General features: G+C 37.2%; 1 protein-coding gene across 3 annotated transcripts in view; it reads right to left on the reverse strand.

The window, feature by feature from the left end:
- Positions 1-5,958: 5,958 nt before the first annotated feature.
- Pp2A-29B (Protein phosphatase PP2A regulatory subunit A) overlaps positions 5,959-17,485 on the reverse strand; it is a 69,204-nt gene continuing 57,677 nt past the window's right edge. The window contains exons 12-14 of one of the 3 annotated variants that reach the window (XM_081759079.1): positions 15,734-15,825; positions 9,176-9,212; positions 5,959-6,974 (exon numbers count right to left, since the gene is read on the reverse strand). In XM_081759079.1, coding sequence (XP_081615205.1) covers positions 9,202-9,212; positions 15,734-15,825 — 103 coding nt within the window. In that variant the 3' untranslated portion in view covers positions 5,959-6,974; positions 9,176-9,201. Of the gene's footprint in view, positions 6,975-9,175; positions 9,213-14,481; positions 14,625-15,733; positions 15,826-17,485 lie in introns of those variants that run through there. The other 2 variants (XM_081759078.1, XM_081759077.1) reach the window with 2 other exon arrangements.

Genomic DNA, 17,485 nt, shown 5'->3' on the forward strand with positions numbered 1-17,485 from the left:
AGCAGCATAGCTATTAGTAATTAATATTATGAATGTGAACTATGAGGACATGACTGACAATGAGATGTCTTGTTTTTACCGATTTTAGGTGAAAAATTCGAAGAAAAAAAAAAAAAATCTCTCCCAATAATTGGCTACATTGGAACAAATTTATCAGCATCTGAAGCCTCGTCATTGGCCTACACAACGCACCATAGGAAGTTTCAAATGGATAATTAAGGGAGCTACAGTTGAGGTTTACAGTAATCTTCTCCAAGTGGATTTTTTTAAAGGTATAATGAGATTTTTTAAAAACTCCATTCTTAGTTTGTTAGATATCGACATGATACTTCTAGGATATATTAGTGGTGTTCCAAAGTTTACTTTATGATTGTTTTGCATCTACCTAGTAGCAGTATTTCCGACCACAAAAGTTTTAATTTCTGAAAAATTCGGGAATAAACCCCTTATCCCTCTATAATTTCCCTCTTATTGGCTAAATTGGAACAATGTACCAGCATCTGAAAGCCTCGTCTTTGGCCGACACAACGGCTGATAACTTTCAATAGCATAATTAGGGAAGCTTCAGCACCTGCATAACTCTTGATTTTTTGCTACCGAGGCGGAAAAACTGTAAAAATTTCGTGTGTACGATGTTTTCTCTTTCACTCTTTGTATGGCAGACAATTTCACGAAGGGTTCAAGCTCTTCAGTTAATATACCTAGTTTCAGGACTTTTATCTAACATGGTCAATGTTTAGCTTTCACAGTATCTTTTTCAATGGAGGGGAGGGATTAAGACCCATAACATCAGATAACTGAGTTTCTGGGGAAACGTACGCACAAACATACGAACATGATGGACAATCGGATTCAAAGTTGTTCCAGCACTGGGGCATTCGGATTCGTGGAGCTATTAGGTATTTTACTGTTTTACGTAGAAATGAAATAAAGTTTTGTATATCATAAACTAAGAAAGAAAGACAGTAGTGTGAAGTAACTGTGAAATGACTATGTGAACTCTGGATTTAATTTGCTAAATTTTATTTTATTATTTTATTAAATTACGTTTATATACAACAGAATCATGAACTCTTAAATTTCAAGAAACAAAACTTTTTATGATGTACATTTGTAGACGGCTTGGATAAGCATGTATTTCTCAAAGGTTATTACTGAAATTACTAATAAACACGACTAGTTTTCTTCTTGCTTTTCCGCATTTCCTTCCGTCTAGCATGCTGCTTCCTAGTTGACTGAACGCCAGACTCACCGTTTCTCTGCTAAACAAAACTACGGAGGACACATCGACAAGGGGTATTCGCCACAAGGTTTGGAAAGGTGCAGGATCGTCGTGAGCAGCACATTGCACCATTGGAAAAGACCAACTCCATGTCTTGGGAATACCATTCTGTAGGTTCATCGCCACAGATTAAATTGAGTTCAACATCTGACTAGTGGAATGGAGATGAAGAGGAACATCGTTAAAGACGCATCGTGAAGAGAGATCTCGATGCCCCTAGCAGTTCAACAGGATTGAGATCCAGTTCTTCCAGGGAAAGTCATTCATCAACCCAGATGACCAGGACGACATCAGTCTCACTGGAATATCAGGTTAGTGCTCATCCTTTGTTTCATAGTTTAAACCTTTCTTTCTCTCTTACCTTTTCCCCAACTAGTGATTCTCAAAATTGAAACATTTGAATTTTATTTAAATTCAACCATAACTTTTACAGTTAAGTACCGTGTTGCGCATGTTTCATCCCCAATTGTCATAATCATTTTATGAGTATTTTAGAGATTGTTTTGAGATACAAACTGATGGCACATCGCGGCATAGTAGTTACACACGAACAAGATCATGGATGGTTTATAATTATATATATATAAATATAAATACATGGGGCGTTCAGAAATGATTGGTTCTACAATTAATTTCTTTTCACAGGAACCATTTATTGAACAAATGATTACAGTTTATTTTAGAGGTATTCCCCGGCAATGTCTATGCACCTTTGCCACCGGTCTGGAAGCTTCCTTATTTGTGTAGCAAACCATTCTTTGGGGGTATCTCTCTGCTACTGGCGGACAAATGCGTGGAGTTCATAATTTTGTGTTGGAACTTTTTACCTCTCATGCCCTCTTTCATTGTGTCGAATAGAGCATAGTCGCTAGGAGCCAGATCCGGCGAATATGGAGGATGCGGCAGTACACTAAACCCTAGTTCATGCACTGTGGCAATTATCTGGCGACTGATATCTGGCCGTGCATTGTCGTGTTGGAGAAGAACGCTACGGCCCCATTTTTCTTGTCGGCGTTGTTGGATGCGTCGGCGGAGTCTATGCAGTGAACTGCAGTAGCTCTCACTGTCGATGGACGTATTGGGAGGGAACCATTCCACCAGCAGTATCCCTTCCTGATCCCAGAAAAAGGTCGCCATTTGTTTCCGCACGATAGTCGCATCCGTGCCTTCTTGGGACGAGGGCTTCCAGTATGACTCCATTCCATGGACTGGCGTTTCTTTTCTGGAGTCTCGTAGACGAACCAAGTTTCGTCGACGGTGACCAGACGCTCAAAGAACTCGGCCGGATTTTCACTGTACTGTTGCATCAACTGCTGGCAAATCTCCGCACGCTTTTGTTTCTGTGCAACGGTGAGGTCATGAGGCACTCATTGTGCACACACCTTGTGCAGCTTCAAATCCTCATGAATGATAGTGTAGAGGGAACCCCGTGACAGACCTGTTTCTTTCTCTAGTTCATCAAACGTGATTCTCCTGTGCTCCATTATCAAATCATTCACTCGCGCGGCATTGCTCGGTCTGCGTGCAGATGCAGGACGCCCAGTGCTTTTGTTTTTTGCAGCACTGTCTTTGCCTTCTTTGAATTCGGATATCCAACGAAACACGGATCTGCGACTTGGTGCTTTGTCCCCACATACGGCTAATAATCTGTTTTGGATATCTGAAGTACTCACTCCTTCCCTATAGAGAAACCACACTGTCCACCGTTGCCCATGTGTGTCTGCTTCCACGCTGTCTTTTCGTTGTCCACCAGCGTCCTGGCAAGTTGGAACAACTGCTGCTACAATGTGCTACCCACGGAAAGAAACAAAACCATTTAGTAGGGTTTGATAGTACTATAGTCTATCTTAATGCATACATCAACGAACATTTCAAACTGCTACTTGGCACCAGTTATAGGGAGGAGTGCCAATCATTATTGAACTATATATATATATATATATATATATATATATATATACAGTTCGCGCGGAAAGTATTGACGCCTAAAGCTTAGCGTCAATATTTTTCGCGTTTTTACACACCATCCGCGTATTTCTTTAATGACACCGCGGAATATTGTCGCTCACTGGCAGGAAAGACCCACCTGTAGTGTTTCTGTGTAGTAACAACTTTCAACTTGCTTTGGTGGGTCGATGGGATTATTCGACGTGTGCACGTGCTCTTGGTATTTCGTGTAATTTTGTTGCTGCAATGTGTGTGTTGTGATCTCATTTCTTTGTGACAAGATCTCTTACTACACGCTGAAGCCTGATGAAAGTGATGAGGTGATTGCCCTGTTTAATGCTGGTAAAAAATACAAAGACATCTCTAGGTAAACGAGTTTGAAGCTGAGAACAGTATAACGTTCGGTGAAACGCTTTAAGGACTAAGAAGAAGTCAAAATGCCCTGCCCAAGACCAAAGTTTTATAGACCTAGGAAACTGCCTCAAAGAACGCTAAAGATCATGAAAAGGCAGCTGAAGAAGCAACCTTCTTTAACAGCTAGTGAATTAAATGAAAACAATTCTGCATTGCTTGGGAATGCGTCCCTTCGGACAATGTAGTAGAAAATTCATGACGACTTAGGGCGACTAAGTTACAAAGCTCGCCGAAAACCCCTTCTTGCAGATAATCATTGTAAGAAAAGACTGGCTTTTTGTAATAAATATGGTACCTGGACTGTTAATGACTGAAAAAAAAGCGTTGTGGATTGATGAAGCTACGTTTTTTGTTAGTGGCACTGGTTGCCAACAAATGTACTGTCCTCATAGTGCTGATCACACCTTTCTTCAGTGCATTTGTCCATCTGTAAAAACCATGCCAGTATCATGGTATGTTCCTTTAGTTATGGTGGTGTAGGAGAGTTAGTTATCCACCCTGGAAAGCAGACTATGAATCAGTTTGTCTATTTTGAGCTATTAAACGATGCATTGGAATCGTCCTTTGCAAAAAGTGAAGCGTCACTTTTATGCAAGATGAAGCTCCTTGTCATACAGCCAAAGGTGTGGTATCTTGGCTTAAAGATGCTTGTGACACGCTTTTTGAAGATTTCCGAGGGCAAAGTCCAGACTTAAACCCCATAGAAAAGCTATGGTATATCACAAAGAAACGTTTACAGGGTATGGATATCTCTACGTTGTCTCTGCTGGAAGCTGCCATCAGGGAGGTTTGGGAAAATTTACCACTTGTTACCCGCCAAAATGTCGCCTTGAGTCTTCCAGATTGACTGAAAGCATGCAAGAGGAAAGAAGATTAACAAAATACTGACTAAATTTTATTTTGTATTGTGTTCGGCGTCTTTTTATTTGTGGTTCTATATATACAGAAAGAGAGAATAATCCATGAATAGTCTTGCACTGCCACCGCCTTTATTTCTTCTCTCCTTTGCTCTACTTATTTCTCTGTCGCTGTGTCTGAACTCTGACGTACATTGGCAGTTGGGAATGACTGTTCTAGATCGAAGATGGGATATAAAATGGTGAGTACGCTGCTGACTAAATTCAAAAACACTGAAAGGTTTCTCGATTAACATCGCTGAGACAGCCTTTTGCGTCAAATGAGATACGGGTACTTGTGTTAGAAACAAAATAACAAATCCAATTAAATCTGTGCAGTGGATCCCGAAATTTAAGAAGTTTCAACCCTATAAACTGCATCACTTGTAATAGATGAGTGAAATAATTTCGCCAATTTCACTCTCAACTAAGCGCAAGGTTCTGAAACTCACATTTTCGCAACAATGTCTGCTAGGTAAATAAAGCATTCGCCAGTATGCTTCACTTTTATTTTCATTAGTAGTTCCCTCCAAGCCTTCAGCTCACTGTACACTAAGTTGAACTCATGATTAAACAGCAAAGCAAATGCAAGTTCAGCTTCATCAGCTTCTATTCTCAAAGGGAGGCAGCAAACAAAGCGGAGTGCGATTGATAAATTTTGGGATCAGCGACGTATAAAAATTCGTTTCCTTACCTTCCTTATCTTTGAATTCCTTGGTTTTCAAACTTTTCTTCTTTCGGAAATTAAACAAAACAAAACAAAACAAAAAAAAAAAATCCAATTTTGTCTCTCATTGGTTAAAGTAAATATCACTACGTTCCATATGTATCTCATGTCTTTGGAAACCAACGGAAATAGGTATTGTATTGACACATTCATATACAATCTCGACCAACAGAAATATGTAATTGGTTTGTGGAGTGGCTGCGAAACTGCCAATATGTTGCTGGTTCAGCGATAATCGATATTCACTGCCCAATCCCTCGTTTACTTTGTTCGGATTCATGATCGATACATCATCTTCAATGCATTATCAATCCTTGCCCCCAATGAAATAGTGACACCACACACCTTTTAAAGAAAGTTGTTCGTCGTATTTTTCACTACAATGTGCAACTTCGATCAGCGCATAAATAATTTAGAAGGTATGTACGTATATTGTTTCACAGTGAGTGACTTTACTCATAATTGTTGAGTTGGCAGGGTTCTGGAAAGAAAGATATATCAATAAGCCTAAAAGAGATATCCAAACTACAGCTTATTTGGTTGACAACTGCTAACTGGATTCCTAGGTACAAAACAACTTTTTTTTACATTTTACTATTTTACATTTTCTTTAACGCTGCAGTAAACTTTGTCGTTTGCTACATACGAACATACAAAGTGGTAACAGGATAAGGGAAAAGTGAGTACTCATATTTGGTCTTGATATCACTTATTTATTTGCTTATTCACTTTAAAACGCACATACTTCTTTAAACCTCAAATTACTGCTTATATTGGAAATAACTTTTTCTTTTTTTTTAAAAAAAAAAGAAAATGTTGCGTAGCAATCCATTTTGTGAGGTTACCATCCTCAACATTCACATGAAACTCAATTGTCCTGCAAATTAACAACTAGTGGTATGAAATAACTCGATTAACGAATTGTTACAGGAAACACAGGAACGTTATTTTCTACAAGAAGTAACAAGGATTTAAATATAGCAGAGTCATTGTCTGACTACAGTTTTAGAACAATTAGAAACTTGTAATACTGTCCCATCCCTATTGTATTAGATTTTGGAGCTAGTTTTAATTAATTCTTTTGGGATCATACCATTATCTGTACTTTCATCTTCACGCAAAATTTGATCGTGCCTAATATATATACACTGAATATATGAAAACCTATTTTTTATCTATCTTTATATATATATATATATATAAAAGAGGCACTAACGCAGTAAGAATAGGATTTTTTGAAGTACAAGAATGAAGTGTAACGTAATTTGTGAAAACATTAGGTATAAAAAGCAATTATGTAATTACTTAAAAGTATACTGAATAATTACAATATAAAACAAAACACTACGACAGTCAACAATGCTTATCACCAAATTTTCACGTATAGTAATCCCTTGTTTTTATGTCTTTTCTGTTTTTTTAAAGTACTCCATGATATACAAACATGTGCACCACAAATTTTCACAGCTGAGACAGCAGAACATTAACATTACTTCAAGTTTTGCCGTTTTGAGTATAAACAGTAAGTTAGTGTTTTTAATACAATGGATGATTACTTCAGAGTTTCATAAAAAATAAATATACCAACTCTTGACGATGAATGACGATGACAGATGAGACTGCGCACAATACGAAATTAGAAAAGAAAGTAAGGAAACAGAGAAGCTTGCTCATGTTTGAGTATGATGGAATTCTTGGCATCCAGTTTCTACGAAAAAGAAAAAGAAATATTTAGAACAAAATTAGACATCACAATAAATAGTACATTACCTTTGACTAAGACACAGTACGACAAAATAGCAGATAGTACTGAAAACATCAGCACAATAATATATAAATTTCAAGACACTGTATTGCTTTTGGCAAATCATCTACGAGGTAATCTTAACATTCGGTTTCAGTTTCGCTTTCCTTTTCCGTTGCTTTTTTTAAACACTACAATCGTTTATATTCCAAAATAACTGACATTTTTTCACTCTTTGAAAAGCGGTGGAATCGATCATCTACCTTGATTATTGGGTCTTTAAGAGCTTAACTGAAAGGTTTTAGTCACCTATATTAGACCTCTGTTAACAGTATATGAAGATTGAATCACTTCATGAAAAACACCTTACTTCTTAAGTTTAAGGGTTCTAAAATTGTACAACCGATCTCTTCATAAACTAGCGTAAAAAAAAAAAAAAAAAAAAAAAACATATGCCTTGGTGAGCTTGGAGATTTTACGATTCTTCTAAAACACAGTTACTTTACTCATTTCAGGCGAGTCTCAGTTGGACAATACTTCTTTCCTTGATGATACTTTTACAAACACAAACAAACAAACAAACAAACACACACACACACACACACACACACACACACACAAAAGTAATGGACCGAACCATTCAACTTATACAAACTATTTTATACGCCAAAAATCTATATCAATGGTCTTTTCAAAGGTCATACAGCAACTGTTCAGGTAAACTCAAAGATGCAATAAACAAAGTACATTCATACTACCACTTTTTAAATAGTACAATCGTTCATATTACAGGATGTCTGTGACAATAAGGAAGTTTTTGCAAAATTTACAGAAGTTAATTTAAGTTCAAGAGAATTCATAACGAAAGAGACCTTCAAACATTAATATTACAACTAAAGGAAAGTTAGTTCTGATGCGTGAACGTTGTACTAAGACTTAATTTTCTTTCTTTTTAAGAAATGCACTTACATATGAAGTTGTAGAATTTAGAAGACATTTTATGTGGATTTTAGAACCCTCCCTAGCAGAAGTAAGGGATTACCCTTGCAGAATTGCTTTTATGATGCATCTTTATTCCTCAGTTCTATGTTATATTACGTACACTGGTTCGCACAAGTTAAGTACAATGCGAGAAGTTGCATGTAAGGCTTGGGATGTCACGAGCACGGGAAATGAGGCGGACGGGACGTATTGCTTGTAAAGCACATTGAACTAGCCGTGTCAAACGCCAGTTTTGCCCCATATGGGAAAAACTCGAACATTAATACTTGGAGAGCCGAAATGAGCGAATTCTGTGTAGGTCTATTTTAGTAAGCCGAGGATACTGCCTAGTTAAATGTGACAATAAATGCCCGGAACATGTCACAAATACGTCATTTATCGAGAGGCCTTCTCCTCGATTTGTGATTCTTCTCTAATTGTCCGAAAAAGAAAATAAAATATCTATATAATGACACTTTCCCGATATTTGCCATCTGTTCAACTGTTCCTCACTAACGGAATTACAAACATTACTTACACTAAGTACCTTCTCATTGCACAGTAACGAACTCCTGTGGTCCCGGGGTTCTATTTTCAGCGGAGGTACTACTTGCCTCATATACAAACCCGAGTAATGGTTAGGACCCCAATTTAAATAATATGTCTCATCTCGAATAGGGTTATCAAATTTCATAAAGTAAATAAAGAAGACATCTGACAAACACATTTATTTACGAAATGTGAATACTTTTAACCTTTTAAATGATATTTTCTTTACTATTGTATACAACATATTTTAAACTATAAACGTCAAGTTTTGTTATATGCATACACTGATGTTACTGCTGAGCAAATTATAAATGTCTCTTTCCTGCGCAGTATTAGCAGACGAACGTTTTCCGAGCCGTGTCCGACTATTACACAATTCCTTTGTGGTCCACAGACATAACTATTCGGAAGAATTGAGACGAAATTATTGTTGGATAAAAAAGGACATTTGGTAACCTGATATCATATACTCTCGATATTAAAAGGGACATTAGAGTCGAAATCCAATCCAAATAAATCACAATAAATATTATAGAAGCGGAACTTATATTATCTACCACAAATATAGAAATAAAACTACTATAAAGAATAAATTATGTATTGTTGTCAAATAAGAAAATTTCAGGAATACTTACACTTAACAATAGTGTTATTTCTATTTTCAACCCAATGCTGAAAGAAAGTAATTTTAAATATTTGGATTAGAATTCAAATTAAAATATTATAATCAACAGTGATCTACGAAATAAATACCAATCCAGTATCAGATTCAAAATATAAATAAATGTAACTTGCCAATTTGGGACTTCAGATGTTTGTTTATACAGATTTACATTCAACTTGAATCACACGAATACGAGGGTCACTACGAAAGTTTTTAGATACGCATTGTTGTGGCACAGTATTTGAATTCCAACAATTGCGTTCGGTAGTGGTATCCAGAGCGAAGAAGCGAAGCAAGTTTCAACTCGCCTCGCTTATCGGCGTGGCCGTATTGCCTTCACTTGTTTGTTGATGTGAGCAGTATTCGGCTGTGGTTTGAACGAGACACAAAGCCTTGACGTTTGCAGGGAGCATTTGGGGACCTTGCTCCTTCCCGTACTACAATTTTTTGGTGTTTGGTGAATTCAGAAGAGGCCGGACATCGCTTAAAGATGAAGAGAGAGATGGACGTCCGGCAACAGCTGTGTCAGATGAAAACATTGCCGGTGTGGAACAAATGGTTCGAGAAAATCCTCGAACAACTTTCAAGGACATTGAATGTACAGTGAACATTGGATCGCCAGCAGTAACAAAAATTCTTCATGATCATCTTCGGCTCAGGAAGGTTTCATCTCGTTGGGTGCCTCACACTTTGACTGAACAGCAGAAGCGCATTCGTGTGGAATGGTGTGAAGAAATGCTTGCAAGATTTGATGGAGGCAATTCTCGACGCGTCTCTGACATTGTTACTGGTGAAGAGGCTTGGATCTATCAATTTGACCCTGAAAATAAACGCCAGTCTACAGTTTGGATTTTTCCAGACGAAAATCCACCCACGAAAGTGAAGCGACCGCGAAGTGTGAGGAAGAAGATGGTCGCAACTTTCTTCTCCAAATCTGGCCATGTTGCAACTGTTCCACTTGAAGAACAAAGGACTGTTACTGCTCAGTGGTACACCACTGTTTGCCTAACAAAAGTGTTCCAGAAGCTTCGGGAACGGCGTCCAAGAACTGGATTGCGTGGGATCCTGCTTCATCATGACAACGCGTCCGCACACACGGCTAACATCACAATTCAGTTTTTAGAATCTACGGAGGTCAAACTTATGACTCATCCGCTGTATAGCCCTGACCTGGCCCCGTATGATTTTTTTCTGTTCCCTAGGATCAAAGATCGCATGCGTGGGAAGAGATTTTTCAGCCCTGAAGAAGCTGTAGTGGCTTACGAGGATGAACTTTCAACACTGCTTCCAAAAGTGGTTTTCAAGGATGCAAAAGTGTGTACACTGTAATGGTGAATACTTTGAGAAAATGTAAGTGTTAAATTGATTTTAAGTACGTAAGTTATTTCAAATCTCAAAACTTTCGTAGTGACCCTCGCAATGATGTAGCAAAAACGAGAGAATATACAAGAAATTAAGATTTGCGGCGATAATAAAGAATGCAAAACAATCACGCGAACAATTTTGTCATACACTCTCCACTAAAGTCATGGATATTAACCCAAGTTCCTAGACTACCAACATGCACTGTAACTAATATAGATTTACACATGCTAACAATAATATTAAGGATAATTCTTTTAAGTATTAGACAAATGTTACGTCTTCTGTTGCTTTTTATTTGAAGTACACTTTGTACTCAACTTCAACATTGTTTTCACACGACAGAAAGTAAACCACGTTCACATACACACAGTCACTACTGTACCTGTGGAGTTTAGCAGTAACACGCTTGTGCTGTTACTGTGATTGTCCCATTCACTACGAATGAAATGTACCTTCAATGCGAACGTTCTCGTTACCCACGCTTTCACTACTACCAATAACTAGCTCTACAACCCGACGCTCCGCACGCTCCCTTGTTCCACCTATGCGTCCTTTATTATCGCACATGTACTAACAGTACACGTAGAATTGTATTTCTTGTTTCCCGATTGCTTTCAAGTAGTTGTGTTTTCACCAACTTCAACTTTTCTAAGAGTTTCATTTACTTTCTGTGCTCCCCTTGCGCCGCCACTGTTTCGCCATCACTTATGCATAATTGGATTCTTCGTATGGCGTTTCCTTTTATATCTTTTGACCCGACATTCCTATTTCTCTCTGTTACAAAGATACTGTATTCCTACATTCCGCCTCCCATGGTGTTACTACAGCGTTCTATAGTGCTATTGTTGCCTTTGTTCATTAAAGGAGCAGTTCGAGTTAAAAACAAGTTTGGTGCAATAGAAAGAGTTTAAAAAAATAAGAGACATGTATTTTTTAAAATCTTGATAGGCCGTCTCGTTCAGTTTCTATAGGCGTTTGTTTTTGATGAATTGCAAATAATAATGTCACACGTGGGCTAGCAAGGAATTCAATGTGAGTCAGCAACCACTCACTTGTGCGCAGCTGATAAACTTAGTGCTCTGGATTTTAGAAAGAAAAAGAAAGAACGAGAGAAAGAAAGAAAGAAAGAAAGAAAGAAAGAAAGAGAGAGAGAGAGAGAGAGAGAGAGAGCAGTGATTATGCAGTGTTGTGCACACGTAATACATGTTGTTGGGTGGGTCACTGTCTCCCGGAGGTCTGAGAACCCCTTCCCCCCGGAGAAGATCAAAATAATACTTCTATAATATAATACATAGAATAGTACCGTGTGAAAATAATATGTACCCCTCAGAATACTAAGTGTGTGCCTTGAGAACATTTTTCTGAAAGAAACACTCGTGCGAAGTAGAAAACACGTGTTAGTACAGCGTGTGCTGTCTGTGAAGTGAGGTAGAAATGCCTAACATGTGCTGTGTTTTTGGTTGTAATTCTCCTGCAGTTAAAGCCGAGGGACATAAAGTATCTTCTTTAAATTTCCAAATCGTGAGAAATCACCAGATCGATGTAAATCATGGCTCAAGCATAGGGGAAAAAAAAAATGTACCAAATAAAGACACTCTTGTTTGTTCCACACAATTTGAAAAAGAGTCCAACTTCGAGCAGTCATGTTACTGAAAGAAAAGCTAATGCCAGGAGAATCATTTACCCGCAAACTGAGAAAGAATGCTGTTCCAGTATATTATTGAAAGGTTTAGAATCCGAGCCATTGAACAAGCGCTGATATATGTATGTCCTACGTAAAAAATCGTACAAGACACAATTGACAGTTGTAGTTAAGACGGGGCATTGGAGGTTAATAGCGACGGTGTCACTCATGATTCTGAAGGCACTGTTTTAGAAATAAATAAATACAATTGCTATACCATGTGAATTGCGGAGAGAAGTATACTGGCTTGTAGAAGTAATCAGTGACAATGACACGTGTTCCTCAGGACATTGATTCATCTTTTAATTTTTCTGTATCAAGTGACAACGATGAAACGACTGACGAGAGTTGTTCCGCAGAGAGCAATGCGAATAAAACAAATTTAACCGGTAAAGTATTTTTCGTATTTTGTTAAACTTTAAAACTGTTATTTCATTTTTGCCGTATACGCCACGCACCTGTATATATCTTGAAGCACAAAATTATAGAGTCATCGTTAAAAATTGCTACAAAACATAAAAATGAACATACATACGTTTGGGAATCGGAACTATGATTAAAGAAAAGGTACTTAGGTGTTGTACCAATCTCGTCTATTTAAATGGTATTGGTTTCAAAACTTTTAGTTCCTTTTGTAAAACGCCAAACTTATGCTTTGTAGAAAAAACTAAGTTTTATAATATAAAACTTTGTAGCCCACCATCAGATATTATTTTCAACATGCAGATTGCATTTGTAAGTCTTTGCAATCAGTTCTGGAAAAGGAAATCGCACTTTAGAATGTGCTGCCACTCCAATCACAAACAAAATGCTTGGCACTGTGTGTATGGAAGCCTGCTCTCGCAGCTTGTCCAAGTATGACGTCATCACAAAATCTTTTCTCCTCTGTTACTCGCTGACGACTGAACGTATTGCGATCGAACAAACACCATTCCTTTTAGAATTTTCAACTCTACAAATAGAGATAATTTGTAAATAATGCATTTCTAAGTCGGACTGCTCCTTTAACATTTGTTGCTGCATGTTTCATGTAACATCCCCTCCTACAGTTTGTCAGTGTAAATTGTTCATTTCTCCGCGTTTCATTCACTTTCTCTGTGCCCCCTGGCGCCGCCACGGTTTCGCCATCACTTATGCATAATTGGATTCTTCGAATGGGGCTTCCTTTGATATCTTTTGACCTGACATTCCTATTTCTCTCCGTTCTTGCGATATTGCAAACTGCCGCCTCAGTAGGTGAAATTTCAGATGCTTCTAGCGAACAAATAAAGCCGCAATCACCCAATGTTCATACATTTTTTGCTTGCTTTTACCTGTAGATTCATCTCCCAAATTTTCCGTCATTGATACACGATCACCCTGTATTCCTAGTATGATTTCGGCAACCAATCTTGTCAATCACATATAAAAAGTATTTTGTGAAGCTGAAGCTCTTCTTTACTGTCTAGCTGCTGAAGATAAGAGACTCGGTTGCCAAAATCTATAACAATCAATATATATGAATATAACTTAAATACAACAATCCTTTCAGATTTGCCCGAGCACATTATTGGTGAGTAATGGTTAATCTTAACTAAATGTGCTAGATTGTATCTGTGCTAAAAGTACTTTGTGATAACTTTTGTATGTATTGTAATATTTGATACTAAGAAGCTGCATTTAAAGTATTGATGAATGTAAGGAGCTACTATTTCATTTAACTAGATAACACCATCGATACAGAGAGTAAGATAAACATGTAGTAACTTTGTATTACTCTTCGCAATTTAGATTTAATACGTATTAGTCAAATGCCACAATTAATGTGTTACACATTACAGAATTATACAAATGATTATCTACGACAGCTGTAACTATATTTTAAGTCCGACAAGCACAAATGATAACTACTATATTTTATTATACATTGCATTAGAAAATAAGCTTTCAAGATGCATCTTCAAAGAAATACGAAATTTATTTTACCAAATACATTTTTCCTTATCATGTTCATTTTCAAACAAATATTAAAACAAACCCGAAACTAAAATATAATCAAAAGACAACAAGGTAGACAAAATCTGCAAATTTACTATAATATCTAGCAACATAAAAAACAACGCATAAAAAGAATTCGTAGCTTAAAACTACGGAAGACTAATTACGCAACATAGACTAAATCTGATACTGAATGCATGAATCACTGATTTCATTATACACCTTACCTCGTACAATTAAACCAACTCCAGATGATAAAGTAGAAGAAAAATACCATACTAACACATGTACTTTTTAATTTTTTTTTTTTTAAATACAAAGGAGCAAACTTGACGGGTTAAATAAGGAAATTAATCATCCGAAATCGAATCGAAATAACCACTGTCTTGTAAATCTGGAAACACACAGAATGAATTAAAAAAGGAAAAATTACTAAAAAATGCAGACTACGTGTATGAAGTGTAGATTTCACGTGTAATGAACATTCTTCTTATTCTTATGTAAAGAACGAACTAATGTAAAATATCAATAGTTGAAAGTTCTTTCTTCATTTTAGTAAATATTTAATCTGCTATCAAGCTTTACCGCAACTCAAAATCTGGGAAATAAGCTGACGTTAAAAAGTGGAACCCATCCCCACCTATGCATGACCGCATCTTATTAAAGCAGAGCCTTTACAATAACAAATATAGGAGGTACTATTGTATATATGCTGTATATGAAGTGAACGACGAAAAAATCAAACTGCAACGCTGGTTGCAATAGCAACCAACTTTTCGATATAGATACTCACATACTTAATGAACTGTACATTCAGAGAATCGCATATGGAAAGTCATTCATGGCCAGATTTATGCAAATTCTATTCATTAACTGCCATTTACAAGCTGCTTTATGATCTTAAATAATACTGTTTTCAACAAGTAATACAACTATTTATAGACAATATTTTGTATGTTATGTCAAAACAAACATAATATAACGAAACAGAAGTCAAACACAAAGCACAATTAGATAACATGAAAAAATATTTATATGCTCAGCATAGGTCATTTAAAGAACTAACGTTATCTATGAAACGACATTCTGTTGATTAACTTCTTGTCGAAATGTTCACAATTAGTTGATTTTTCATGTTTTGGGGCAAGTTCTTTTTTAATGAATAATTACTACTTTGTTGATTCGAATAGGTAAGATTAGAGATAAAATCAATGATATTAACTATTTCAAAACTGAACACTTAACATTATACAGGTTCTCCCGTAGTAAAATGATTATTAACGTTGCCTTTTGCGCAAAACTCAGGCAGCAGCATACGCGATTCGGGCTAAGTTAAACTACTAAAACAATATATTATATGGACGAGTTCTTGTTTTTAAATGCTTTCCGTGATAAAATACGGATATCAATGCTGAATAAAAGAAATTTGGCTTAATGAACTATAGAAATTACATGGAATTAAAAAAAAAAAAACTTAAGAAACGTATTAACTATCTACATTACCTGCAATAGCTTCTGATGCAAAATACTTCACATCAACATCATTATCAGTATTCAATCTGTCCAACACAGGTTTTACCTGACCCTGCAAACAGCTACAATGAATAAACAAACAAATATATTAGAAAAATGTCTTTTTTCTCTTTTTTTTTTTTAAAGTTTTACTTATAGCTTTAATAATTTGTCTCCTTACATACATTGTAAACACACTTCGTCCATATGTTTTCTAAGAGAAGTGTCTTATTATCTAATTTGTTATCTAGCGCATAGAAAATACAGATGATTGGAAGAATATTGGAAACGCCTGAAAAAGTGCAATTCACCAAATACACATGACGATAGACCATCTTTCGCTTTCAGAAAAGTTGAACGCTGTGAACGGTGGCAAGTGGCTGTGAACGGTGTCATAGAGGCTGTGAACGGTGGCAAGTGGCATATTACACCATTCCGCATGCAATGCATCACTCAGTTCTGTGAGAAGATGAAGGCAGAAATTTGTCCCGAATGCGTGTCTCCAAGACGGACCACAAATGTTCAAATACATTGGCGTGTTCAATTTAATCCGAAACCATGCAACAAGCTGTGTGAATGACAGTATTATCTCACCGGGAGACATCTGGACCATACGATGCACATATCCCTTACTAAAACGGTGACATAATCACGGACGGTGACGGGATCGGTAAACATCAGTACAGGATCCTTCTGAAAACTAGGATATTGTGACCCACAGCATCACAATCGGCGTCCGCTCAACACAAATATGACTCATGGTTTAAATAACGTGAGCGATGACTCATCCGCCATATCACGCGTTTACAGTCATCAGCGCTCTGCCCTGCATGTTTGCGGCACCACTGGCGTCGTACTAAAGTTATGGTAACTTATCAGCATTACAATAGTTGCGACAATGTCATGTAGCTCATGGAGGACTGTGATTCTTGACACAGACTGTGAGAGATGCTACCTGAGTTCCTCTGTCATTTGCACCGCAGTCGCACAACGGTTCTGAGTAACAATCTGATTTAATGCTCGGCGGGACCTGTCACTCAGTCTTCTTTCGACATAGTTGCTCTTTGCCGATGAGGCTTTGCGGTGAGTTTTGTAGGTCGTCATTATCTTGGACAATGTCCTTCGCGACACACCCAACACTACATAACCAAGCGCCAACAATATGGAAATCAGAGGTCGCCCATTTTACACTATCACCGTCTGCTCAGTTCACGGCACAGTACCCTTCTACAGCTCCTCACATAGTACACCACCTAAAACACCATCACCTGACCGTTGCCAACCCAGACATCTGAAGTTTTTCGAACTCCAGGTGTTTCCATTATTCTGATAATCATCTGCATATCCAAACACTATTATTCAATCAAAATGATGACTGAAAACAAAGGCGACTTTATAATGCAGTCGGGCTACGCCACGCCAAATCGTACAGCGAAAATGCAATTTTACACCCGACCACTCCGATTGCAATGAAATTTGGTATACAGTATCTTTAGACAAATATAAGAACCCGTATTTTTTATTTTGCCCATATTAGCTCTGGTTTGGTTTTGACAGCCTTCGAAAGAGAACTCTGCCCGACGATTTTGTGTACGCTGCGATAAATGAACGGCACGTCACTCTGAACTTCAACTGAGCACCATAAGGCCACGTTTGACTCAAATGTATTCAAATTCTTCAGACTAAATGAAAATTGCATGAGGATTTTACAAATCAGGTCCAAAACGGCATAATGATATTTCC

This window comes from Thermobia domestica, chromosome 5 (genome assembly GCF_964235325.1).
Source record: "Thermobia domestica chromosome 5, izTheDome1.hap1.1, whole genome shotgun sequence".
Taxonomy (NCBI): Eukaryota; Metazoa; Arthropoda; class Insecta; order Zygentoma; family Lepismatidae; genus Thermobia; species Thermobia domestica.